The 27,859-nt window shown below is 42.6% G+C and overlaps 1 protein-coding gene and 4 non-coding genes across 5 annotated transcripts; 2 read left to right on the forward strand and 3 right to left on the reverse strand.

The window, feature by feature from the left end:
- The first annotated feature begins 1,354 nt into the window (after positions 1-1,354).
- Trnav-aac (transfer RNA valine (anticodon AAC)) lies at positions 1,355-1,427 on the forward strand. Its single transcript has one exon. It is a non-coding gene; the product is annotated as a tRNA-Val (tRNA).
- Positions 1,428-2,938: 1,511 nt separating this feature from the next.
- On the reverse strand, positions 2,939-3,012 carry Trnai-aau (transfer RNA isoleucine (anticodon AAU)). The gene has a single exon. It is a non-coding gene; the product is annotated as a tRNA-Ile (tRNA).
- A 3,108-nt stretch (positions 3,013-6,120) lies between these two features.
- Positions 6,121-6,193, forward strand: Trnaa-agc (transfer RNA alanine (anticodon AGC)). Its single transcript has one exon. It is a non-coding gene; the product is annotated as a tRNA-Ala (tRNA).
- Positions 6,194-7,721: 1,528 nt separating this feature from the next.
- Positions 7,722-7,795, reverse strand: Trnai-aau (transfer RNA isoleucine (anticodon AAU)). Its single transcript has one exon. It is a non-coding gene; the product is annotated as a tRNA-Ile (tRNA).
- Positions 7,796-11,558: 3,763 nt separating this feature from the next.
- Positions 11,559-27,651, reverse strand: LOC102908714 (zinc finger protein 322). The gene is given in 3 exon segments (XM_042278705.2): positions 11,559-23,797; positions 23,800-23,942; positions 26,301-27,651. Coding segments are annotated over 3 exon segments (1,293 nt in total). The 5' UTR covers positions 26,324-27,651; the 3' UTR covers positions 11,559-22,670.
- Between the last annotated feature and the right edge of the window lie 208 nt (positions 27,652-27,859).

Below are 27,859 nucleotides of genomic sequence, written 5' to 3' on the forward strand. Positions count from 1 at the left end.
TATTTCACAACTGGAGAATGTGGGGGTGCCCAAAACAGCTTGAGCACACAGCTACCATGACAGGTCTAGAGGCCCAGACCCAGCTACCATGACAGGCCCTACCTTCCCCAACCTTCACAGGGGTGTCTTTCTGTCTCTGGGTCTTCAGGCCTGTCTGACGGGGACTCCTACCAGCCCCTAGGGTACCCTCCTTCCTGGCCTGGCTGTACTGTGTGCATGCTGTCCCCTCCCATGCCGGTGGGGGGGGGCTTCTGCAGCCTGCTGTGGTGGGGGCAGGGGACTACCCACTATGACATGGCTTCCTTCTGCACCTGGCCCAGGGATTGACTCCACTGCTTGAGCCATGCGGGGGGTGGAGGCAACTCTGAAATGCTTGGGGAAAGATCCCATGACTATGAGATGGGCTGGGAGACCTGCTCACAGCTTAGAGGGTTGGGTACAAAGTGTTATCCATTAGGGTAAGAAAAAAAGGAAAACCTACGGCTAGGTTCAGATGCTTGACGTGGGTAGAGTGTTGACGCAAATTTAGTTATTCTTGTTATGGTATATGCATGAATTTCTGTTGTTATTTAAAATATTGTGCCCATACAATATATTCTAGACGACTGAGGGAAACCACAAGAAAGACTTTGGTAAAAGATTCTGTGTTTGGAAAATAAGAGAGAAGGCGGTCCCGGGTGAAAGGGTTTCTGCATGTCATTTGCTGACCCAAAGGAAGGGAAGGCTCAGAGGATCCACAGGAAAGAGTATTTATGTGCATGGGCATTTGCATGCAGTGCCGCATGGAGCCGAAAGAGGGCGACAGATGCCCTAAAACTGGAGCTGGAAATGGGGAGGAGAGGTCATGTGGGTGCTGGGATTCAAAGCCAGGTCCTTAGCATGACAATTCCTTTAGAAATTGAAAATAGAGCCACAAGCCATCCCTCTAGTGGGAACATGGCCACAGCAGCGCGATCAAGGAGTTCTGAGACATTTGCTCGTTCACAGGAACTAATCACTGTCTTCTGAGATGCTCACTCCTTCACCTCCACAGAAGGGTCATTCCCAGAAGGATTCTTATTAAAAAGCGGCTCTGTCCCTCAAACCCAAGAAGCCGAGGACATGGTGCTGAGTGAGGTGAACCAGGCACCGAGGGACGAGTTCCACAGGACTTGGCTTACATGAGAGTTCATCTGGCGGCAGCAGGGTAGGGTGGGGTCACCAAGGGCTGGCGATGAGGAGGTCAGTCGTCTTAGTTACCTTGATTTAGCCAGTCCATGATGCAAGGATATACAATGAACGCCATCATCAAACCGTTTACTAAGGAAGTTGAGAATGTCTCTCTGGAAACTAGAAAATTGTGCGTGCATAGGGAGTTTCCGTAGTGTAGTGGTCATCACGCTCGCCTAACACGCGAGAGGTCCCCGGTTCGAAACCGGGCGGAAACAGTATTACTTTATCTCACTCTTCTCTTTTCAGACTCTCAGCTCACTCCCTACATTTTCAGCCCTTAGAACCTAAGGATCTCAGTTGTACTACCATATGGACCTTCATTGTCATGCTTTTCCTGGACAGAAGACAGAATACATAATTGTGTGAGGATGCTCTAGACACACAAGAAAATACAAGAAAAGGCAGAGACCATCGGGGGATTAGCTCAAATGGTAGAGCGCTCGCTTAGCATTCGAGAGGTAGTGGGATCAATGCCCACATCCTCCAATTCTTATGTTGCCACTCATAGCTTCAGTGATGCTCATCCTTCCCACAGACTTGTGTGACGAACCTCTGGGGCAAAAATTCACTCTATAGATCAATGTAATGTCGGGGAAGAGGTGTTCTGGTGCTTGCCTAGTGTGTAAAGCCCCAATTCGATACCATTGGAGAACTAATTAAAGTTTGGAGAAAATTCTGAGGACATCTGATTTATTGCTTTACACTCATTGTGATCCTTGCCTTTAATGCAATGGGGGAGCTCACTGAAAGGTTCTTAGTAAAAACCACAACGCAGACCCCTGCCGGGCTCCCTGGGACTGTTGGGAGGGACAAAGCCTCGGCTCAGAGAACTGGCAGGAAAGAATCTGCCAGGACATGCTTTGGCCCTCACTCAGCTCTTGACCATTGGTGAATGGCTTGGGGTTCTGAACCCGACATTCCTCAGTTCAGTGTCTCTAGATGAGCAGAAGGCAGGAAGCACGCAGGAGTCTCCCACCCTTCTGATCCACCCAGGAGGTCAGGTGAGGAGTCAGTGCGGATGGAGAGAAGGACACTAGGAAATGTGACGAGGACAAAGGCTCAGGTCTTCTCTGTATCCCTCTGCTTCCAGATTCCTTAAACAAGCCAGAGCTAGGAGCCGTGGGGCAATAAAGAAAAAGTCCTTTGAAAGTGTTATGACTTAAATGCTGCACAGAGTAGATTTTGTGTGTTTTTTCTCTAGCACATTAGTATTGGCTTATTTTTATTGAATAAAAAAGCACCTGGCCAGTACGGGGATCGAACCCACGATATTGGCGTTATTAGCATCACACTCTAACCAACTGGGCTATCCGGCATATAAAAGTTTAACTTTCTGTCTACCTCTACAGGCAGAGAATGACACAAATGTCATTTGACAGAGGATTTGGGGTGTTTTGTTAGTTTGTGGCAATTTTCAAAAAAAAATTTTTTTTTTGTTAAAGAAATGTGAACCATAGATTGTTCTAAGCATGAACAAGGAAAATGTAGACGACATCCCGTTCCTAGGATTGCTGACCCGGGTGTTTCTTAGAGCATAGACAAGCACAGAATACTTGCTCAGACTGCAAGTCGCCCTCCAGCGGCCGAACTGAAGACTGTAGAGCAGCTTGAGCTGTGTTCCCTTCTAAGGTGGTATGCTTAGATAGCTTCCGACTTAAGGTGGTATGCTTAGATAGCTTCCTGTAGTTGGAAATCTCGGAGTTTGTTCCAAAATGCAGATATCACATGGCCCGTACGGGGATCGAACCCGCAACCTTGGCGTTATTAGCACCACGCTCTAACCAACTGAGCTAACCGGCCAACACTGGCAGCTGTCTCATCCTAGTTACAAACCAATGTAACTGACAATTGACAGTCTTTCGGTTTTGTTTGGGGTTTGGTTTGATTTTTGGTCTTTTGGTTTTTTGGTTTTCTTGAAATTTTGAAGTTTGCTTGAAGTTGGATAAACGTACGAAACTTGCGTTGTTCTCAGTAGAAAGTTTCTCTGAGCAGAAACAAAATTCTGTACGAGAGCAAGCAATGTCGCCTTGCAGCGAGTCCTGACGCAGAGATGCTGGCCCGGGACAGCCCGGTCCACTCGCTCGGCGGCCGCACCACCGCACGGCGCCCTCCAGCCCTCACCGAGTTCGCATCCTGCGCAGATCTCCCTGCTGCCTCCAAGTGACAATCTGACCCACGGCCTCCCCGATTTTACCCATTTCTCCTTCAGTTCACCAAAAACAATCGGATAGCGCAGTGGGGGGCGGGCCTCGGCCAGGTCGCGCGTCTCTTGGGCCGCCAGGGCATCGCTCGGGTCCTGTGGACGCGGGGATCCAGAGGCCGGGGACGGTGCCCGGGAGATCTGCGCCGTTCGCGGCCCGCGGGGCTTCGTCCCTCCGGCCACTGTCGCGGTCCGCGGAGTCCCGTGAGGAGTGAGTCCAGGAGCAGCGCGTCCCCGCCGGGCACAGGCGGCGCAGTCCTCTCGGCACAGCCACGCGTGTCTTAATGTATGTCAAAAAGATTCTTCCTTAGTCTATACCTATTAAGTTCCATAATTTTTCCAAATAGTTTTTCCCAGAATAAACGCTATATTCCAACAATGGCTAGTCCATTAGAAATGTGAACATCCTCCTACTCATATGTGACAGGAGCTTCTTGAAAACTAAGTTTCTCTAATGAAATGATTTTACATACTTCACCTACTCATTGTTGAGCTGTTTAACTGATGGCAGCCTCTTCCTTATGACCATCTTTATTGAAAAAATCGTTTTTCTTCCTTTAAAATGTAATTATATGAAATTATACTCGTGGATATATATGAAGCAACAGTAGTTCAACAAAACTAAACTGGTACAATCTCCCACTACATAATTTCTTAGAGAAACACACACGTGTACACACACCCTTCATGTTCTGAAAATTTGCTGTTTCTCTGTTTCTGTATATCCTGTTTGTATCTTTGTCTTTTTATTTATTTGTTTGTTTGTTTGTTTGTTTGTTTTATCGTTTTTGGAGACAGGGTTTCTTTGTGTAGTTTTGGTGCCTGTCCTGAGCTCACTCTGTAGACCAGGCTGGCCTCGAACTCACAGAGATCCTCCCGGCTCTGCCTCCCGAGTGCTGGATTAAAGGTGTGCAGCACCGCCACCCAGTCTATCTTTGTCATTTATCAAACAAAACATTTCACTTCCGTTTGCATTGGTTAGTTGTTCCAAACATTACTTTATTTTCTTTCAACAGCTGCATATGCCCTCAGCTTTGGGATAGGTCTTTTTGTTAAAGGTCCTCAAATACTGAGATGATACCAAAAGGAGGGCTTAGTGAAAGAATGCCTAGCTTGAGGAAGACCTTGGGTTTGAACACCAAAACTGCAGTAATAACAGTGCATTATTTAACATTTCCAATTACTGACTTTTTTGAAGTGTGGGGCAAGCACTTTATGCCGGCTCTCTTGAATATACGTTTGATCTCTGCTATTTAAAGTTTGCTGCTTAGTCCATTCTGGTCAGTTTTGGTTAGAAATCCATTCTGTCTGGTATTAAGATAAGCACACCTGCTTGCTTCTTGGGTCCAGGTGCTTGGAATTCCTCTTTCCACTCTTTCACCCCGAGGTGACACGCATCCTTGTTGATGAGATTTGGTTCTTGGCTAGAGCAGAAAGTTGGATTCTGTTTTCTCATCTAATTTGTCAGTCAATAAGCAGTGTTTATTGATTTCTGGTCTTTTGTTGTTAGGATGTGAGTCCTCCCCAACACTTTTTTTTCCTCCCCACCCTCTTTTGATGTACTGTTGTGGGATTATTTTTTCCTTGTTGTAGAAGAATATCTAAATGGTCCTTAGCATGACAATTCCTTTAGAAATTGCAAATAGAGCCACAGAGCCATCCCTCTAGTGGGAACATGGCCACAGTAGTGGGATCAAGGAGTTCTGAGACATTTGCTCTGTTCCCTAGTGCGGCCTTGAACACACAGAGACCCTGCCTGCTAAGTGATCAGATTAAGGGCAGGTGCCGACTGACCTTGTTTACTTAAAATGGCTGGCCTTTTCCCCCTGATCTCCAGGCAAGCTTTATTTATCAAAGCACAAATAAAATATCATCACATTTCAACACAAATAAAAAGTGACCACACCTTGTGTCTTTTGGGATGTGGCTAATATCCTCAGACTGAAGTTTTCCTTCTAATGTTTTCTGTAGAACTGGATTGGTAGGTAGAGATTACTTAAATTTCGTTTTGTCATGGAATGTTTTTCTTTCCCGGCTGATGGTGATTGATAGTTTTGCTGAGTATAGTAGTCTGGGCTGACACCTGTCATCTCCAAGATTGTGGAACGTCTGTCCAGGCCCCACTGGTTTTCAAAGTGTCCCTTGAGAAGTCAGAAGGATTCTTATTAAAAAGCGGCTCTGTCCCTCAAACCAAAGAAGCCGAGGACATGGTGCTGAGTGAGGTGAACCAGGCACCGAGGGACAAGTTCCACAGGACTTGGCTTACATGAGTGCTCATCTGGAAGCAGCAGGGTAGGGTGGGGTCACCAAGGGCTGGCGATGAGGAGGTCAGTCGTCTTAGTTACCTTGATTTAGCCAGTCCATGATGCAGGGATATACAATGAACGCCATCATCAAACCGTTTACTAAGGAAGTTTAGAATGTCTGTCTGGAAACTAGAAAATTGTGTATGAATAGGAAGTTTCCGTAGTGTAGTGGTCATCACGCTCGCCTAACACGTGAGAGGTCCCCGGTGGGAACAAGGTCACTTTTTATCTTTTCTGTTTTCACAACTTAGCTCACTTCCGACACTTTTACCCCTTAGGACCTAAGAGTCTGTACTAACATTTTGACCTTCATTGTCATACTTTCCTGGACCAAAGACCGAGTACATAATTGTGTGAGGATGCACTGGACACAAGAAAATACAAGAAAAGGCAGAAGCCATCGGGGGATTAGCTCAAATGGTAGAGCGCTCGCTTAGCATGCGAGAGGTAGTGGGATCGATGCCCACATCCTCCACTCTTTATGTTACCGCTGGGACAGCCACGCATAACACAGTGATGCTCAGATAATGGAGGACTCATGCTTCCCACGCTTGGGTGATCGATGCCCACATCCTCCACTCTTTATGTTACCGCTGGGACAGCCACGCATAACACAGTGATGCTCAGATAATGGAGGACTCATGCTTCCCACGCTTGGGTGACGAACCTCTGGCGCTCAAATTCACTCCACAGACCTTTCAATAGAAGGTCTGGGAAGAGGCTTAGTGCCATGGTGCTTGCCTAGTGTGTAAAGCCCCAATTCCATTCCATTGGAGAACTAATTAAAGTTTGGAGAAAATTCTGAGGACATCTGATTTATTGCTTTACACTCATTGTGATCCTTGCCTTTAATGCAATGGGGGAGCTCACTGAAAGGTTCTTAGTAAAAACCACAACGCAGACCTCTGCCGGGCTCCCTGGGACTGTTGGGAGGGACAAAGCTCCCGCTCAGAGAACTGTCAGGAAAGAATCTGCCAGGACACGCTTTGGCCCCCACTCAGCTGTTGGACATTGGTGAATGGCTTGGGGTTCTGAACCCGACATTCCTCAGTTCAGTGTCTCTAGATGAGCAGAAGGCAGGAAGCACGCAGGAGTCTCCCACCCTTCTGACCCACCCAGGAGGTCAGGTGAGGAGTCAGTGCGGATGGAGAGAAGGACACTAGGAAATGTGACGAGGACAAAGGCTCAGGTCTTCTCTGTATCCCTCTGCTTCCAGATTCCTTAAACAAGCCAGAGCTAGGAGCCGTGGGGCAATAAAGAAAGAGTCCTTTGAAAGAGTTATGACTTAAATGCTGCACAGAATAGATTTTGTGTGTGTTTTCTCTAGCACATTAGTATTGGCTTATTTTTATTGAATAAAAAAGCAACTGGCCAGTACGGGGATCGAACCCACGATATTGGCGTTATTGGCCTCACACTCTAACCAACTGAGCTTTCCGGAATATAAAAGTTTAACTTTCTGTCTACCTCTACAGGCAGAGAATGACACAAATGTCATTTGACAGAGGATTTGGGGTGTTTTGTTAGTTTGTGGCAATTTTCAAAAAAAAAAAATTTTTTTGTAAAAGATCTGTGAACCACAGATTGTTCTAAGCATGAGCAAGGAAAATGTAGACGACGTCCCGTTCCTAGGATCGCTGATCCGGGTGTTTCTTAGAGCATAGACAAGCACAGAATACTTGCTCAGACTGCAAGTCGCCCTCCAGCGGCCGAACTGAAGACTGTAGAGCAGCTTGAGCTGTGTTCCCTTCTAAGGTGGTATGCTTAGATAGCTTCCGACTTAAGGTGGTATGCTTAGATAGCTTCCGAATTAAGGTAGTATGCTTAGATAGCTTCCGAATTAAGGTGGTATGCTTAGATAGCTTCCGAATTAAGGTGGTATGCTTAGATAGCTTCCGAATTAAGGTGGTATGCTTAGATAGCTTCCGAATTAAGGTGGTATGCTTAGATAGCTTCCAAGTAGACGGAAATCTCGGAGTTTGTTCCAAAATGCAGATATCACATGGCCCGTACGGGGATCGAACCCGCGACCTTGGCGTTATTAGCACCACGCTCTAACCAACTGAGCTAACCGGCCATATACACGTGAAGGTTTTCTCAGTCTCTACAGTTAGGAAAAACGGTAATTGCAAAATGACAAAGTTTTTCGGTTTTATTTTGGGTTTGGTTTTGATATTTTTTTTGAAATTGTAAACTTTTCTTGAAATTGAAAAAAATGTACGAATCTTGAGTTTTTCTCAGTAGAAAGTTTTCTGAGCAGAAACAAAATTCTGTACGAGAGCAAGCAATGTCGCCTTGCAGCGAGTCCTGACGCAGAGATGCTGGCCCGGGACAGCCCGGTCCACTCGCTCGGTGGCCGCACCACCGCAAGGCCCCCTCCAGCCCTCACCGAGTCCGCATCCTGCGCAGATCTCCCTGCTGCCTCCAAGTGACAATCTGCAATTTTACCCATTTCTCCTTCAGTTCACCAAAAACAATTGGATAGCGCAGTGGGGGGCGGGCCTCGGCCAGGTCGCGCGTCTCTTGGGCCGCCAGGGCATCGCTCGGGTCCGGTGGACGCGGGGATCCAGAGGCCGGGGACGGTGCCCGGGAGATCTGCGCCGTTCGCGGCCCGCGGGGCTTCGTCCCTCCGGCCACTGTCGCGGTCCGCAGAGTCCCGTGAGGAGTGAGTCCAGGAGCAGCGCGTCCCCGCCGGGCACAGGCGGCGGAGTCCTCTCGGCACAGCCACGCGTGTCTTAATGTATGTCAAAAAGATTCTTCCTTAGTCTATACCTATTAAGTTCCATAATTTTTCCAAATAGTTTTTTCCCAAAATAAACGCTATATTCCAACAATGGCTAGTCCATTAGAAATGTGAACATCCTCCTACTCATATGTGACAGGAGTTTCTCTAATGAAATAATCTTACATACTACACCTACTCATTGTTGAGCTGTTTAACTGATGGCAGCCTCTTCCTTTACGATCATCTTTATTGTACTCGTGGATATATATGAAGCAACAGAAGTTCAACAAAACTAAACTGATACAATCTCCCACTACATAATTTCTTAGAGGAACACACACGCACACACACACCCTTCATGTTCTGAAAATTTGCTGTTTCTCTGTTCCTGTATATCCTGTTTGTATCTTTGTCTTTTTTTTTTTCCTTATCGTTTTTGGAGACAGGGTTTCTCTGTGTAGTTTTGTTACCTGTCCTGGATCTCACTCTGTATTCCAGGCTGGCCTCGAACTCACAGAGATCCGGCTGGCTCTGCCTCCCGAGTGCTGGATTAAAGGTATGTGCCACCACCCAGCGGTATCTTTGTCTTTTATCAAACAAAAAAATGCATTAAAATCATCCAAATATTTGTACAGTTCCTGTGTGTGCACCTGTGGGCATATGCAGTGTAAGGAATGGGGGTGACAATAAGAATGTGATTGGAAAAGGGCAGTAACCAATCAGTAGTTGTGCTCTGACAGGCAATATTGTCTCTTTCCATATAAGCATAAAATATGCTTTTTATATAATGCATGCAAGCTGCAGCCGGGCCATCTTCCATCAGCTACGTACAACTGCTTAAGTACTTCAAAGGCACATTTTTTTTTTCTTCTAGAATATTTCACACTTACACAACAGTTTTCTGGGAGCCAGCAAAAACTACTGGCTAATAAATGGTTTTGAAGGCTACCCCTCTACCCACTAGAATTTATGAAGAATGGGGTTTCTGTGTGCAAGCTGCTAATTAATGCCACAGATGGAGACTAGCAGGTACAGTAAACAGAATGATTTCAGATGCTTGGAGACCAGCTTATGATTTAGGGGAAGGCTGTACCAAATTTGTTGGTTTTGCTGGTGGTGACTGAAGATGTAACACATCACAGATACAAGAATTCAAGTGAAATCAGAATGACCTCAAAAGAAGAGACAATGAGGGGCTGGAGAGATGGCTAGCAGCTGAGAGCACAGGCTGGTCTTGCAGAGGGCTCTGGTTCAATTCCCAGCACTCACATGGCTGCTCACAACTGACTGTAATTGCAGTCCCAGGGCTTCTGACAGTCACCCACATGCAGACATACATGCAAGCCAAACACCAATGAACACAAAATACAAATAAATTGTATATTAAAAAGAAAAAAGAGAGACGGTAACCAATGGGAAGAACATAAACTTTGCTATCTGGCTTCTGAGAATAGCATTAAAAATTCTGTGAGAAGGAATGGAGGGAAGAATAAATCCCTTTTGAAATGTTGATTTTATTATAAATATAATGCTCTAGCACCGCAGAGGATTTGTAATGTATTAAAGTTCCTCACAGTCCTGGCATTCAGATATCAACTTTGCTAGCATGAACTCCAACCTCTGTTCATACAGATTGACAGCTGCTCTCTATACATTTTATGCCTTGTCTTTCTCTAGTCTCTGGAAGGTAGTCAGTGATGTATAAGATTTCTTAATCCCTAAAGACGGATATTTTCAGTCAAATTCACTAAAAATATAATTTAAGAATTTCTAGTTCTGTCTATAGTTTTAAAGACTTTGAAAAACAGGTCTCAGGGCTGGGGAGATGGCTTCATGGTTAAGAATGTTCTTTTAGAGAATGTTGAGTTCACTTCCCAGCACCCTCATTGGGTAGTACAGAACCACCCCTACCTCCAGGTCTGAAGGCATCCATACACCTCTGTCTCTCTGCTGTCTCTGCCTCTCTCTCTCTCTCTCTCTCTCTCTCTCTCTCTCTCTCTCTCTCTCTCTCTCACACACACACACACACACACACACACACATACACACACACACACAAATAAGTACAATAAACAAATCTTTTAAAAGAGAAATGAAGATTACATTGTATTTCTCCTTTCAATGTCTATGAATAATCCACCAACAAATTATCTTAGTTCTATCTCCAAGGAGTCTACAGCCGCACGAACATTTTCCTCATGTCTACCACTGCTTATCTGAACCAGAATATCATCATTTCTCTTCAGTTCCTTTAATGATTGGCATCCCTGCAGGTGCAGCGCTTTCTACTCAATCTCTTCAAAATACATGGGAAATTTTACAAAACATGAAGTCTATCACATCACAGCATTTTTGTATTCATAAAATGTAATGTGTTCTAGCTGTGAATGTTTTGACATGCAAGAACAACCAGCATGGCAAAATACGGCCAGAGGTGCAGCAGTGGAGCAGATGTTAGAGGAGTAATGAACTGATTTCTGACTGGGTTTAGGGCCACAGGCAAGAAACCTGGGCTTGGTTCTGTTAATCCGGTTGAGGAGCTCAGGCCCCAGTGATGAATCAACTGGTATTATTTTAGTGCATGGATCTAGTATCAAACTGACCTCTAAATCCATCTCCATCTATCCATATCTTAGTGTAGCTCTGAGAGCTCATAAGAGTTCGTGGAGTGGATGGTGGTTAATGTAGAAATTCACAAGTAGTCAAAGAGCAGAGTCAGTGACTGTGGAGTGTGCAGCCATCAATGTGGTGTCTTATCAGACCCCTTCCCTAAGGTACAAGAATTACTGAGGAAGGGGGACATTATGGGAGACAAAGGTCAATGAGGATCAGTGAAACATGTCTTCTGGACATGACAGAATCTTTGCACTTATGAACTCACAGCAGCAGTGGTCCACTGCACAAGACCTGTTCAAAATCAAGTCAGTTAATAGTCTAGCATGGAATAGGAAGTGATCCATGTGGTCTCATTCCTGAGGAAATGTGGATACTTCATGGATTCTGGGAAAGGGATAATCAGTTTTTCTTAAAGGTTTGGCTCCTTGAGGCCCAACCACACTCTAGTGTATGGCCCCATATCCAGAAGGATATGGACAACCCAAACTGGAGACAATGGTTTATTAAATTTAAAAGTTTAAAATTTAATGTGTTCCCATATGCAAAGGAAAAACAGACGTATTTACAAATTGCCTATAATTAAATAGAAGCCAGTGACCTCTTGGTCTTCATCTACTTCTGTTCCCTGGCAGGGTTTATATTGTCAGCATTAACACTGGGTACAATATTATAATCAGTATTGTTTCCTCATCTAGTTTCAAGTTACATATTGAAACATGAACATTATATTCATTTCTTTGAATATCAACAATTCTCTCTCATTCCCTTGATAACCACCATTCTACTGTTTATTAATAAGAGTTAGACTACTTTTGACAGCTCATGTAGTCCTATGTAGTACTGTCCTTCTGAAACTTGCTTGCTGCACTTAGTGTATTTCCCAGGCCTGTCCACATTGTCACATAAAATGGATTTTCTTCTTGGCTAAGGCTCAGTGAATATTCTATTGCATGAACATGCTATAGTCTCTCCATTCATCCAGAAATGTGTATTGAGGTAGTTTCCATATCATGGATATCACAATGTTGCAAGGAACCTGAAAAATGTATCTATATGAGATCCAGATTTCAATTCTAAACTTTAATTTTTTAATTTACTTATTTGTATTTATGTACCTGCTCCTGCTTATTTGTAAGTGTATCACATACAGGAAGAACTTAGAGAAGCTAGAAGAGGGCATCAGACACGCTTAAGTTAGGGATGGTTGTGAGCCACCTGACCTAGGTGCTTGAAACCTCTTCAAAGGCATCGAGTGCTCTTAACTGCTGATCCATCTCTCTAGACCCTGATTTCAATTCTTTTGGAAATTAATTTCAACTCCTAAAATGGTTCCAATCCTCTCTTCTTGAACTTTTCACAAGGACATATGTGCATGTGCCCACAGAGGACAGAAGAGAGCATCAGATCCTCTGAAACTGGATTTACTGGCAGTTGTGAACCAATGATGTGTGTGCACACTAAACTAGGATCCTTTGCAAGATCAGCAAGTGCTTTTAACCACTGAGCCATGTCTCTAGCCCCCAAAATCATTTTAAATCAAGAAGAGTCTTGGGGGCTTGGAGGGATGTCTCAGTGACTACATGTACCAGTTACTCTTGCAAAAGATCTGGGTTCAGTTCCTAGCACCCACACTGGGCGCAGCTCACAGCTTCCTGCAGGTCGAGTTTCAGGGGATCTGGTGCTGTCTTCTGGTCTCCTATGGCACTTAGACACATGCAGTGCACATCTAGACAAGCAGACACATAAATAAAAATTAATTTTACTAGGCAGTGGTGGTACATACCTTGTATCCCAGCACTTGGGAGGTGGAGGCAGGTAGATCTGAGTTCAAGGCCAGCCTGGTCTACAGAGTGAGATCCAGGACAGATAGGGATACGCAGAGAAAGCCTGTCTAGCAAAACAAAATGAACAAAGTCTAGGGTATGGTGGTGCATGTCTATAACCCCATCTGAGAGGGTGAGGCATGAAGGCTGAAAGTGTATGGTCAGCCTGGGTTACACAGTGAGACCTTGCTGCAAAAAGAAAGTGAACAAAATGAAAATCAATTACAAGAGAGAAAGGACATGATATCCTGATTGAATTAATTTAATAGGGGACAGGATGACAGATAATGGCACCTTTATATTCTGCAGGGTTACTGCTTGGCTTATCAATTACCACTGTGTGATTAGTTCTACTAAGCCTCTGCTTTATCAGTAAGATTGGAATGATGACATACAAGCTAATGGCAAAAACAATTAGGTTGGGTGAAATATCAATAAGATCTTTAGTAGGTTTTTGAGCCATGGAGGTGGAAAGAGTTAACAAAGCAAACAAGCAAACAAACAAACAAAAACCCCAAAGGCCCCATCCTATTACCATGGGATATTTTGAAGAAAGCACCCTAAACATTTAAATTAATGAGTTTTAATTTTTTTCTTTTGGTTTTCAAGATGAAGCCTCCCTATATAGCTTAGACTGGCCTGGAAATTGCATGTAGCCCTGTGTAGTCTTGAACTCATGATCCTCTAATTCTATAGAGCTCTGGGGTTATGGCTGATTCTTCCTTTGTTAAGCATCTGTGGTTTGAATGGAAGAATATGATGGGTATGATCAAGTGGATATGATGCCAAGTTCTCACCTTTTTTCAACCCCACACAAATACAATAGTTAGCTTCCATCAGCAACATTTTCCTTTTGACTCTCTGATGTCTGCTTCCATTTGGTCTCCAGAAAAAGTTAAACTTCCCTCAGAGCTGAGCGCTGTTCTAGCCCGTTGGACCCATAGCTGTCCAATGGATGTAGACTAGAGTTAGTTTTCAGAAGGGAAATAATAAACATAAATAGGTAGTGATGGACCATCCCGACTTCATCTTTAGAAGCCACCTTATTACAACGTCAAAATAAATTCATTCCTGTTTTCTGTAAAACATGGATTTAACAGGTCTTGACCCATTTTCTGGAATTTGACATCTTACATACTTTATACCCTAACTTCCACCCTCATAAGATGTTCTGCCAAATAATTTTGAAATGTTCAGCAGAATTCCTACATAACCAAAATTGCTCTAGAAATCCCCCAACCCTTGAAGAACCCCTACTCTTGCAGTTTTTTGGGCTACATAAGCCTCACTTTTTTCCTATGTTCAATGCTATTTTCTCAAAACCCACTTTAGGGAGATAGCCTTGTCTCCCCCACAGAACAGTGTGAATGATTTGACCAAAGAATTTGAGTAGTGGTCTTTACTCTCGTTTGCTGGGAGTAACTATTGAATAGTGTAATATTTTAGGTGAAGAAGGTGAAAAATCCAAGGAGTAACAGACATCTGTTTGCAGTTCTGAGTGCCTTCTTTTCTATGCATGTTTTGTTGCAGAAAACCTAGGCTGACACAAAACTGGGTGGATCGTCAGCAACCATTATGGGAGGTTGTTGTTATTTTGTTGTTATTTTCTGGATGTTCTGTAACTTGCTCTGTAGACCAGGCTGGCCTCAAACTCAGACATCTGTCTACCTCTGCCTCCTGCAGAAGGCTGAGTGCTGGGGTTAAAAGCATGCACCATAAAAGCATGGCTAATTATGGGTTTGGAGAGGAAGCACTTTTTGGATTGGATGAGGACATCAATTCATAAAGATGTAAATGAATTAGGAATATTCTAATTTTATCACTACAAACTCAATGGTTGCCAGTTCTAGTGCTTTGGTTAGTGGTTCAATAGAATGCACCTTTTCCCATGTATTACTCACTACATTCCATTTTGGATTTCTGCTTGGTTGGCTTAGTTTGTTATTTAAAATTCAGTCCCACACCCTATTCATGAGCATACAAGGTGAGTGGGTCTCCTCTTAAGTAAAGATTCTAGGGACAGACATGGAAGAGTAAAGTGAGGATGAATTTTGAGAAGTGGCATTCAAATTAGATTATCAATTGAGCTCTCGAAAGAAGCTAGCCAATTTCCCACAAAGAGTAAATAAAGCTAGCGCTCAAATTTCAGTTTCTAAGCACTAATTGGGGATTCTTTGAGAAACAGCCAATCCAAGACTGTAAAAGTTCAAGAATAAGGGCTTTGGGAATACTGTATGAACTATAAATCAAACTAGTTGTAGGGACATGCTCACACCAAAACACAGGAAGTGGTGTGAGAGGGTTATATTTGCCATAATTTAAACATTGAAAAGAGTGATGGTAGTGGACTATAACATACCAATAAAAACCCCTGTCTACACCAATACTTAGGAGGAAAAAAGAGAGTTAAGGAGAGTCCTGCTTCTATACAAGACTAGTAAATATAAAACAAACTCCAGAAATAGGAAATGACCATTTTGCAATTACCAAATACATTTAGGCAAGGATAATCTAGAATGCTAAAATTTCCATACATTGTTAATGTAGCATAGCACTTAGTACATATTACAAAAGAAAAAAGGTACCTTTATTTAAAATATAAACAAGTCAAAGAGCATCATTACTAATGAGATAAACAGACATCCTCTGCCTCCCAGAGCAACCTAGTGGAGAATGCACTCTACCTTCCTTAGACATGGCAGTGCGTAACAGAAGCCCCAGTTGTCAGGACACACACGTCCAAGTGTTTAGGGGTCGAAGGCTTGGCAAGTTTTTAAAAAACTCAGAAGCGTAATACATTCAGATAAAGCAAATGTGGCAAAATTTTAAGCAGGGAATCTAAGTGAAGTTTCGTCTACTCTTTGGGTGTAAAATTTTAAATAGGTGTCAGGCATGGTGGCACTTCCTGTCACCTCAGCAACTGGGAAGCTGAAGTGGGAAAATTACAAGTTTAAGGTCTGTCTGGCCTTTACAGTGAGACTGTCTCAACCAAGCAAGCAAACAAAAACAAAACATAAAGGGTTAGAAAGACGGCTTAGTGGTTAAGAGCACTTGCTGCTCTTCCAGAGGACCTGAGTTTGATTCCCAGGTCAGGAGGTTCCTAACTACCTGTAACTCCAGCCCTAGGAGATCCAATGTCCTCTTCCAGCCTCCTTGGGCACCTACATGTACATACATGTACATGCCTATAAACACACACACACACACACACACACACACACACACACACACACACACACACACCCTCTCCAAAAAGAAATGCAACATTAAATACAGGAGAACAAAATAAAGCTAAAGGAGTAAGAGCAAACAGAGATGACAACAGAGATGCTTTTGTGGCTCTGGATGGGGAAAGCAGATGTGTAGACAAATTTCTAAACAGTCTTATTAAATTAAAAACTAGAAATTGAGCTAGAAATTGGGGTTAAAGCCTGAGAGAGATCAGAGGACTAGGAACAGCCACAGCTAACCTCACCTCACCAACTCTGCAGCTTCCAAAAGCGAGATACTTCCTGTCTAACCATGCCTGTATGTCTTGCTGTTCTGCCATCTGATTTGCTCTCTCTGTCCAGCTACATCACTTCCTCTTCCTGCCCAGTTCTGTCACTTCCTGTCTGTACAGACCTCCATGATTAACTAGTGTTGGAATTTAAGGCATGTGCCACCACCTGGCTCTGTTCCCAGTGTGGCCTTGAACTCACAGAGATCCAGACATCCCTGCTTCCCAAGTGATAGGATTAAGGGCGTGTGCTACCATTACCTGACTTCTGTGTTTACTTATAATGGCTGGCTTTTACCTCTGCTATCCTGGCAAGCTTTATTTATTAAAGCACAAATAAAATATCACCACACAGATGTCTCCCTTTCTACTCAATGAGAGGCAGCAATAAGACAAAAGTAGTTTGCTTATTTAGTCCATGTATTAGTTTTCTGTTACTGTAATAAACTACCAGATTTTACTTCTTAAACCAATTACCTCTAAACTTTTTGGGGTTACAGTCTAGCTTATCCTAGTGCTGTTGTTCGGTCTTTGCAAGGTTAGGACACTTTCCAAAACTTACTGGTGGTTGGTAGAATTCACAGCTTTCAAAGTACAGGACTGAAACCATTTTCCTGTAGGCCATCACTTCAGGACAAGTTCCTAAAGGCTGCCTTTAGGTCCTTACCATAAAGTCTTCTCTATGTCCCTTTCTTGTAACATGAAAGCTTAGGTCAGGGCAAGCAGAATCTTTTTCCAGTCTGTTCACAAAGACTAATCTAAGAAACTCAGTTACAGCCAGGAGGTGGTGGCACATGCCTTTAATCCCCGGCACTCAGGAGGCAGAAGCAGGTGGATCTCTGAGTTCAAGGCCAGCCTGGTCTACAAAGCAAGTTCCAGGGCAGCCAGAACTGTTGCACAAAGAAACCCTGTCATGAAAAACAAAAAGAAAGAAAAGAAATTCAGTCACTGGCTTCCTGTGATCGAGGAGGGACTTACTCAGATATGTGTAGACCTCTGAGTATGCTTCTACACTTCAGTGATTTTGGATAAGAATGAAAACGGTGTATGAGAGCATAAACTTTTGAGATGGGAAGGGATCTGACAGAGGAGTTAAGAAAAAGTCAGTGGGGCTGGGGATATAGCTGCTTGGTACAGTGTTTGCCCAGCATGCACAAGACCCCGGGTTGAGCCTCAGCATATCATAAATTGGGTATGGTGGCAAGTGTTAGTTAGAGAGGCAGAGGCAAGAGGATCAGAAGTTCATGGTCAGGGTTAGAGAGATGGCTCAGTGGTTAAGAACATTTGTTGCTCCTACAGAGGACCCAAGTTTGGTTCCTGGTACCAACATAGTGGTTCACAACCATCCTTAAGCCCAGCTCCAGGGTATCCAATGCCCTTTTTTGCCTTCCTTGGGCACCAGACATCCATATAATGCACATACACACAATGCAGGCAAAACACTTAACAAAAGGAAAAGTCTGAAAGAAATATTAAAAAGTTCATGATCATCCTAGGCTACACAGTTTGAAGATAGTCTGGGCTGAAACTCTGGCTTAAGACGAAAGGAATCCATATTATCCTATGTTGCTAAGGACAGGAAAATGAGATGGGTGGGCTGGAGACTACACACTGCACTTGGGTTCAACGGCAGCTAGAAGTCAGATTTAGAGTAAGATATTTTAGAAAGGAAAACCACGAGTACTTTAAACTCTGGGGAGGGGTTAACTGTAGGAATGAACTTTTTTCAACAGGGAATTAAAGGCAACCTGAACATATTATGGAAACAGGAAAAACCTCAAAGAAGAAAATGAATCAGTAGAGATCGTGGAAAGAGGGTTCTAAAGGTTACTGAAGACAATGGACTTGAACGAGAGGATGGAGGGTTGGCCTGTTCAAATGGAGTCAAGGCACTAATTTCCTTAGATGTGTGCCTTTATGTAGCCAGGAGGGCTGGGACTACTAGATACTATTTCCTGGTCAAATAGTTAACTAGGGGAATGATTAAGTACGCAGGGCTGAATGTGGGTTGGGGCATCAACACAGACAGATCATGAGAAAGCTGCTATTTTATAGAATTCCCTCAGCACTCCTTTCCTGGGGGAGGGGGATGCTACAGATAAGCTGTTATAGGTAACTCCCTAAGGCCACGCTGTTTTTGAGCCAAGTGCCATGCCTTTAAAAGCAGTTTCCTTTCCCCTACTTATTAAAACTAAGGCCCTCATTCAGAAGAGATACTGGGTTCAAGAAGAGTCTACTTAAGAGTTCTACATGAAGAGGCTTCTTGTTTTCAGATAATACCATCTGTCAATTTTAAGACTGAGTCCTGAAAATAAGCCTGTCCAGAACTTCAAAACAGGCATGAAAGAGTACAAAATACATTCAAAACAGTTACCCCAAGAGTCTCCACTTTCTCGTTAGATTCTAACCGTCAATTGGATGTTACCGGTCACTACCAACCGTCCTTCTATCTTGACTTTTGTGCTGGTTGAGGGTCTCATGTAGCCCAGGCTGACAAACTCCTGACCTTCTTACCGATATCTACCTTCTGAGTGCTGAGAGTAAGCCGCCCTGCCCACCTTATTCCCACAACTCGGTATGTGTGCATATGCAGAGGCCAGAAGAAAATGTCCAGTGTTGTCAATCTCACTGAACCTGGAGCTTACCCTGTGGCTGGACTAGCTGCCCAGCGAGCCCCAGGCATCCTCTTGTCTCTCCTCCGCCACTGCCAGGACTTACTGGCGGATTTACTGATTCTGGGGACCCACATGCAGGTTCTCTCGGCTGTGGTGGTTTGAATGAGAACAGCCTCCATAGGCCCATTGATTTGAATACTTAGTCCCCAGTTGGCAGAACTTTTGGGGAAGGTTTAGGAAGTGTGAACGTGTTGGAAGAGGCGCATGTCACTGGGAGTGGGCTTTCAGTTTCAGGACTCCTGTGATTCCCAGTTAGCTCTTGGCCTCGTGGCTGTGGATGCAGATGTGAGCTTTCAGCTGTTCCTGGCCCCCACTATCACGGACTCTATGCCTCTGTAACAGTACACTAAACTCAACTCTTTCTTTTATAAGTTGCCTTGGTCATGGTGTGTTATCACAGCCTCTCTAGAAAAGGAACTAAAACAGAATCCAGGGAGTGGGCTTTTGCTGTGACAGACCTGACCATGTGGTTTTTTGGGAGGAATATGGCAGACTTTGGGATTTTGGACTAGAAAAGCAGTTGAATTCTGTAAGCAGAGCTCAGTGGGCCTTACTGTAGTGCTGAGAGCTATGCAGACTGGGGAAACTAAGCTCAAGAGGTTTCAGAGAGGAAGAATATTAGTAAATGGGCTAGAGATCTTCCTTGTGATATTTTGGCAAAGAATGTGGTTGCCTTTTGCCCTTGTCCAATGGTTATGGCTACCACCTACACATTGCATCATTAAGTACAATACTCCAATGTAAATGCAGGGGACTTGTTAATTTCTCATAGTATAGTGGAAACAAAAATAGAGTTTTTCAGAACAAATGTTTATTTAAGAATTAAAGGTAAACAAAAACAATAAAGCATAGAGGAATACATGGACGGAATATAATTTATCTCATTTGGTCTGAAATCTTGAAAAAGTTACTCTAACTACTTACCTGAGGTAGATTTGGGTTGGCACTGCTTCAAGGGAACCTCCATCCATCCCAGAAGTGACCACCTTCTAGCTTTGGTTACAGGCTCCCAAGTGGTCCTCTCCAACCTCAGGTTATGCTATGTAATACCAACACCTTCTCACCATAGTTAACAGGCCTCAGGCCTGCTTTACATCCTCAAAGTTCTGTTTGAGGAATGGTCCACTGTTAGTTTACTTAGAGACTATAGACGATTACCAGTGAGACAGGCTGAAGGGTAAGTCACCAACCTACTAATGTTTTAAACTTTGTCTCTTTCTCCATGGTCTCTCTAATGAGCACTAATGAGCAGCCATAATAACTAATTCATTTTTTACTGAGGTTGTCATATACCCAATATTAGTTTAAGCATCACAATTATGAAACTTTTGCTAGTAATAGGCATGATATTCCCCAAGGAGAAAATTACGTATCTTGTGTTTATCACAATGGACAAATTTTCATAATACTAAAGTTATTTATAAAAATTACTAGAACACGTCAGATTAAAACTGACACAACCGGTTTTTTTTAAGGAAAAACACTGGAACCAGATTCTTTACTGAGCTAAATTCACTGGCCTTAAGATTATGATTATCAAACAACTATCAGGTTGAGAGCTTACAGCCACATGTAAGGTATCACCAGATCAATTTCATGACGCTAAACACTAATACCCCATGGAATTCAGGGGTTCATTAAACAAATTACAACAAAACCAGAAGGCTGTGATTAACAATAAAATAATTATATTCTACAGAGTCCCAAATACCACAGGAACTTGAAATATTTGAATTAAAAGTCTTTTAAGCCAAAGAAAGAAAAATAATGAGAAGTAACCATAAGATGCTTGGGTCGTGAGCTATCCAAAGTATGTTAAAGACAATTAACCTACTGCACTGGAAACAAATGTTTATTTATCCTTAAACCTCAGGTGAATCTGCCAACTACTTTTCTAACATTTAGAATCCTGCATTCCAAACCAAGAATATACCTTATATTGTGTTGACTGCAATCCTTTCCCTGGGATTAAACTGTATTTTTCTTTCCTTGACAGAACTGAAATAAATGAAAAAAATGTGTCATTATGAAGCTTAATTTGCTGCAAGCATCAGGATAATAGAATGTAAAACATAAGCTTTGGAGTCAGGACCCTCAAAATCAGTGTCCACTTCCTCCATGAAGAGCGCTTCATTGTGTCTCTCCTCTGCTTTCTCTGGTTAACAACTTTCGTCCTATTCCTGCTCTGAGGCAGCTGATATGGTAATTATCACTGAAAGAGATGTAACAAGTCACAAAAACCTAGATACTATAACATCATCATAACCAGTATCCTGGAATTTGTTATTTTGACTTGAAAAGAAATGAATCTCTAAACCAGAAGATACTTTAGGGACAATTTTGAGGGCAGATCTCAACACTAAGTAAAGAGCTGAGTATTCTGCTTTTTGCTGAAGTTGATCATGCAATGGGGAAACTACTGAGAATTTTAACCCAAACTAAGTACTCCCTAGCTTCTTAGTTCTTTTCCCAGCCTGCTAGAAACCCACCATTCCCGTTCTAGAGAAGAGAGTTTAAAAAAAGCAAGGAAAACTCAAAGCACTCCCTCCTTCCAACAATAGCCCATGCCCTACCTTATACACAAGATTACAATCCTTTCCTTACTGGATTTATGGGTTTTTAAAAGTGAAACTAAAGCAATCATTAAGTGGTTCAGACAAAAGAAAGCGTCTTTACCTGAGTTACCCTTCAGATCCACATTGACCTGCCCCAGCTCCTCCAGAACAAGCTTCTGGGTCGCTAAGACACTATTTCCTTCCATACAACTCTATTTAAGTTTTTACAATATGGTTCAACTACAAGAACAGCTCTTCTCAGACATAGCATATATACAGATTCTCACCCACAACTAGATCTCTCACACTGGAACAACTCCTCTGGAGAACCAGTTCTTTGGGGCCCGATTAGATGAGAGCTTCTAGCTTCTCAGACACAAGGCATTTATGGGTTTTTACTGCTGTGAGTTGCCAGATACACCCCAAAAGCTGAAAATTAACAAGCTTTTCTCATTCAGACACTTATCTGTCTTCTGATTCTTGTTTAGGAGGATGCAAACCCATGTAAGACTCTCCAACAAATGTTTCTGCCACACTCAAGACAAATATTCATCTATACCAGTATGGCTTCTCTGATGGGTAAGATAGTCAGAATTTTGTTAGAGCTTTTTCCTCTAATTTCTGGGGTTTCTCCCCAGGGTGACTTTTCTGATATCCAATAAGGCGTACATAGTGTCCAAAGTACTGCTGACACAAAGCATTTAAATGGTTGTTCTCTGGTGTGAATTCTCTTGTAATGATGAGGGCTTACCACTGCTGGAGAGCTCCCATACTGCACGTGTACAGCTTCCGATCTGATGAAACTTCTTGTGTGGAAGGTTTTCCAAAACCCAGAGCATTTGTGGAGTTCCTCACAAATGTGGCTAATAATGGTGTCCTGATAGAGCCATTCTCTGCATAAAGCTTTTCTTACAGTTCCTAAGACTGTAGACTCTCTTTGTCTCTGGCCCCCAATGAAGTCTGAGATCTGAGGGAAATCTGAAATTCACCTACAAGTCTTTCTCTTAATGAGTTCAGATGTGTAAAATACCTTTTTTTTTAAGGTTATGTGACTTCCTGTCAAGACATCCGTGAGGTTTCCGATGCATGAGAGCTAAGATCCAGACCTTTTTCACTCCCATTACAGATGTAGTCTTCACCAATGTGTACTGTCTGATGCTGAAGAAGGGCTGAGCTACGATGAAAGCCTTTATCACATACACTGTATTTATAATGTAGCTCCTCTGTTTGAGTCCTCATTTTCTGCTGGGCAACGAAGTCCATACCCAGGAAGAAACCGCTCTCACACATAGACCATTGGTGTGGTTTTTCTTCCATGTGAATTCTCTGATGCACAATAAGGTCTGAGCCACAGTTGAAACTTTTCTCATATTCAAGGCATTTGAAAGTATGAGTGTGAGTTGCCTGGTGCCTAATTAGGTTGGCACTCCGGGTAAAACTTCTCATGCACTCCAAGCATTTATATGGTTTCTCACCGGTATGGACTCTCTGGTGTACAATAAGGTCTGATTTCTGGCCAAAGCACTTCTCACAGGCACCACACTTGTACGGCTTCTCCCCGGTATGGACTCTTTTATGTACAATGAAGGCTGAACGGTGTCGGTAACTTTTCTCACATTTATTGCATTTGTAGGGTCTTTCACCGGTATGAGTCCTTTGGTGGCTAATAAGATCCGATTTCCCACTAAAAGCTTTTTCACACTCCAGACACTTAAATGGTTTCTCACCTGTGTGAGTTCTTCGGTGCCTTATGAGATTTGTACTTCGACTGAAGCATTTATCACACTCACTACACAGATAAGGTTTTTCCCCTGTATGGCTTCGTTGGTGGACAAGCAGATCAGAGCTCTGACCAAAGTTCTTGCCACAGATGTCACAGGTATAAAACTTTTTACCTGCATGTGTTCTCTGGTGTCCTGAGAGGGCTAAGTGGTGCCAAAAGCTCTTCTCACATTTGCTACACTTATAAGGTTTCTCATAATTATGGATCCTCTGGTGTGAAATAAGATCTGAACTTTGGATGAAGGTTTTCTCACACATATCACATCTATAAGGTTTCTCCCCAGTATATGTTTTCTCACACATACGTGCTAAGTTTTCACAAAAGTTCTGTTCACGTTCAAGGCACTGATATATTTGATTATCTATTTGAGTAATCTCATGTACATGAATATAAATCTTTTTCCCCTTCTGAGGGCATACATGGTATATTTTTCTTTTTTGAGTTCTCTGGTTACATCTCTCTTCTGAAGTGTACATTTTCTATGGCTCCGTTCTAAGTGGTTTTCCATTGGTCTTCTTGAGCCGTTTTCATAGTCATTTTCCTGGTAACTTCAAAAACAGATCTGTTTCAAACCTTTCATTCATTAGCAGTTTGCGTTTACAAATTTCCAGCATCGTATATATTAATTTCTTACTTGGTACCTCCAAACCTATGAGACAAAGTAGAAATATTTATATTTCTATCACTAAGAAGTCTCAAAGCCAAAATCACTGCAGGAAAGACATAGAAACTTTTTACTGAGGCTGAGAAATGGCTAGGGGATAAAGGTGCTTGCTGCCAACCCTGACGACCTGAGCTCTGCTCCCATGGCGGAAGTTGAGAACTGACTGTCCTCCAATATCCACACTGCTGCCATGCAGCACCCGCCCACCTCCTACATACACACTGAATAACTGCAGAGAAAAGAAAAGGAGGGATGGAGGGAGATAAAGAGAGTGGGAGGGAGGGAAATGGGAGAGAGAAAGAGGGGAGGAGGGAAGAGGAATAAACTGTATAGTCTGCATGGACCCCTTATCCTGGGAACACAATTTTTGGGATCTGAGACTTTTAAATATCTGTATATACAAAATGAGTTGTCTTGGGGATGGGACACATATCTAAACACAACACTCATCCATGTCTCATAGTCAACTTATACACGGGACCTGAAGATAAATTCATAAAGTATTTTTAAATAAAAAAAATTCTTGTTATTATGCCTGGACCACAATGTATAACTGCAGTCAGAGGACAATTCTAAGGGGTTTGTTCTTTTCTTCCACCTTTATGTGTGCCCTAGGGGCACATTCAGGATGTCAGGCTTCCATAGCAAGCACTTTTACTGAATGAACCATCTCACCATTCCTCATATATTTTTAATAATTTTGTGAATGAAACAAAAGTTTGTTATGTGAAATTTTCATAGCAGGGTTTGGCACTCAAGATATTTCAAATTTAGGAGCACTTTGCATACTTGGGCTCGTCTTTTCCCTTCCTTTAGCTGGGAAATCAGGACAGGCCTAATAAGCAGGACACATAGGAAGTAAATAAACCAAAGGCAAGCATCTTCTGGTCCTTCACACTTACTGTCTTATGGAATCTTTTTCACACAGCATCACCATCTTTTATTTAGTAATATAAATATGACTTTTCATCTTATTGTACTAAGAAAATGAAAGCGAGCACGCAGAACCATAAAGCACACACATCAATGCAAACACCACCCTTCCCTGTGATCCTGCCGCCAGCCTGCACACCTGCAGGTGTGCTGAAGCACAGCTTGCTTCCTTCTCTCACCAGGGGTGACAGGCTGCTGCTGCTCAATCCACAAACTTGCATCTTTGAATGGGATTCCCATCTGCTTCCTTCATCTGCATCCTGACAGCAGTTCTTCAGCCACTCTCCTGCATTATCACTTTACTCCTTTCTACTGGATCATTCTAATTAGTAAACAGGCTATCCTTTCTCTTCAAGACAAAAAAAGGCACAACTAACAAGCAAAATTTCATGATTATCTCAGCCTCAAACTAATCTTCTCGTCATGTTTCCTTTATAGTTCCTTTAGAACTTACCAAAAAACAACAACAACAAAACCCTGTTGACTGCCTCCAGTTCTTGTCTTCTAGGGTTTCTAGAACATATTCCAATTAGATATTTCACCTGAACTTTCTACCCCAATTCCTTTAAAAACTTGCAAACATCAAGGAAACCTGACCCCTAGGTCCCAGCTTGAGTCATTTCTGTGCTCTTCCCCTACTCTGGTCACGCTGGCCTTTGCCCCGGTTCAAGCAAACCAGAACTATTTCCATTTCAGGGTCTTTATGTCCTTTGTCTCTCTCTCCCTCTCTTGCTTAAGGACTTTTCCTCTAGATGTCTTCAAAGCTTCTCCCTTACCTCATTTAAATCTTTGCTCAATTGTTACATATTCTCAGTGGGGCCTTTTTTGTCACCTTATTCTCCATCCCAACTTACATAACACTCCTTCCATCCTTTCTACTTTGTTTTTCTCCACTGAATGTTAACCCTAATAAACAAGATTCCCCACACATACTTCCATTATTATTATTCAGTTTATTCACTGCTGTTTAACACCCAGGACAATACCTGGCACATGCAAGTTCTCAAACTTACAACAGATCTTATTTGGCATCTATAGGCTACTTTATAACCTATGAACCATTTGTTGCTCACTATACGTCTATTTTTCTAGGGAGAATGTCTAAAATTCATCACAAAGGTCAAGTATCCAAGAGTAGACTGGCGCCTACATATAAATTTATAAATGAAAATATCAAAACTCACTGAAAATGGCATGCTAGTAAATGTAAATGATCACCAAATTCAGCACACTTATAGATAAAATGGAGCAAAGCTCAAAAAAAACACATCATCAAAAGGATCTCAAAGGCACACTAGATCATGCTTACCTCCTGCTAATGAGATGATACATGACTTCCTATTTCGTCAGTTTATTAATTCCAGGTTTCTAATTTTCACTCAGTAATTTTTATTATTTCTTTCTGAAAGGCACAGACAATGCCCTTGCTTATTGTAGTGAGTGAGAAATTTAAGCAATCAAAAAAAAAAAATAGCTTAAACAGATACCAGTGTTCCAAATGTCACTTGGAAAGGCTTCACAATTTAGTTTTGGAGGATATAAGAACTGAAAAGTCAAGACTACAAGGCATACAGATGTACCTTTGTGCTGGAGATGGACAGGGGCAGACAACAATGTGCTGTAAGACTAGCAACTATAAGTAAAGCAGTCTTTGAGAAATGTGAACTCAAAGGCACAGACACAGTTCCTCCTGGCATCACAGAGGAACTCCTCACACTCTAAACCCATTCTCTCTGCTCATCTGATAGTATCTTAGAAGTGTGAATACACTCATTAAGTGAATCTTGTTAGACAATAGAAGATCCACCCTTATTACATAAGCGGATGCTTCTCTATGTATTTCTTACCAAGATGGTGAATCAGAGTCCACCTTGTCAATTTATGCATGGTGGGTGTCAAAGAGCTAAAAGGATGCCTGGTGGGAAGAAGCCACACCAAACACCGTCTTCCCTTTCAGGAGACAGTTGTCAGAAAAATCACTAGCATCTTGAGCAGAGAGCATGCTCTGACCCTCTCACAACCAACCCTCAAATCCTAAAACCATCAGAGAACATTATTCCTACTTTCTTTGATGAGGCTGAGTTTACAGAAATGAGTGCCTAGAACTTGTCTGGAATCTACTCGTGTCTTCCAGTCAACAGAGTAAGCAAGGCCTTCCTTACACTTACAATAAACTCTCAATCCATCCAAAAACTTGAAGGGTCACCTTGCACTCTCTTTTGTTTTATACCTCACAAACAAGGTGTCAACAATGTGTTGGCTCCACTTCAAACTTCATAAACCCACATCCAACCACTTCTCATCAATTTCTGCTGCTGCCAATCTGTTTCCAACCACTCTCACATCTCCTGTGGATTATTATAACTGTTTAGCTGGTTGTTATCTATTATAGGCCAAACTGTGTACCACTTCTAATCCTACCATCTCAGAATGTGATACATTTGGCCACATGATCTTTAAAGAATGACTACAACATGAGGCCATTTGGATGGCCCTGATTCAAGTGGACGGATGTTCTTCTAACAAGAGACTAGGATACCCAGAGTTAGCAAAGACGCACACCCCGAGAGTGAAAACTATGTACGGATACAGGAGAAAACAGTGTGTCCTCTCAGCAAACCACTAATACACATAATCCATTAATAATTAAAGGAAAAAATTAAAATTGTTTCCCCCTTACCTGATAAACTAGAAGGGTTAACACATCACAGAAGATGGGCACTACTCTGGTGAAAGAGAAGAGGTTCATTTTATAAGACTGAATAAACTGTAGCTTACCTATAATATAGACAGAAGAAAAACAGTATTCACTTTCTGGTCTTGAGAAAATCAAAATTAAAACAGCTTTCTGTAAAATATAAGGACAAA

Source organism: Peromyscus maniculatus, chromosome 5, assembly GCF_049852395.1.
Source record: "Peromyscus maniculatus bairdii isolate BWxNUB_F1_BW_parent chromosome 5, HU_Pman_BW_mat_3.1, whole genome shotgun sequence".
Lineage (NCBI taxonomy): Eukaryota > Metazoa > Chordata > Mammalia > Rodentia > Cricetidae > Peromyscus > Peromyscus maniculatus.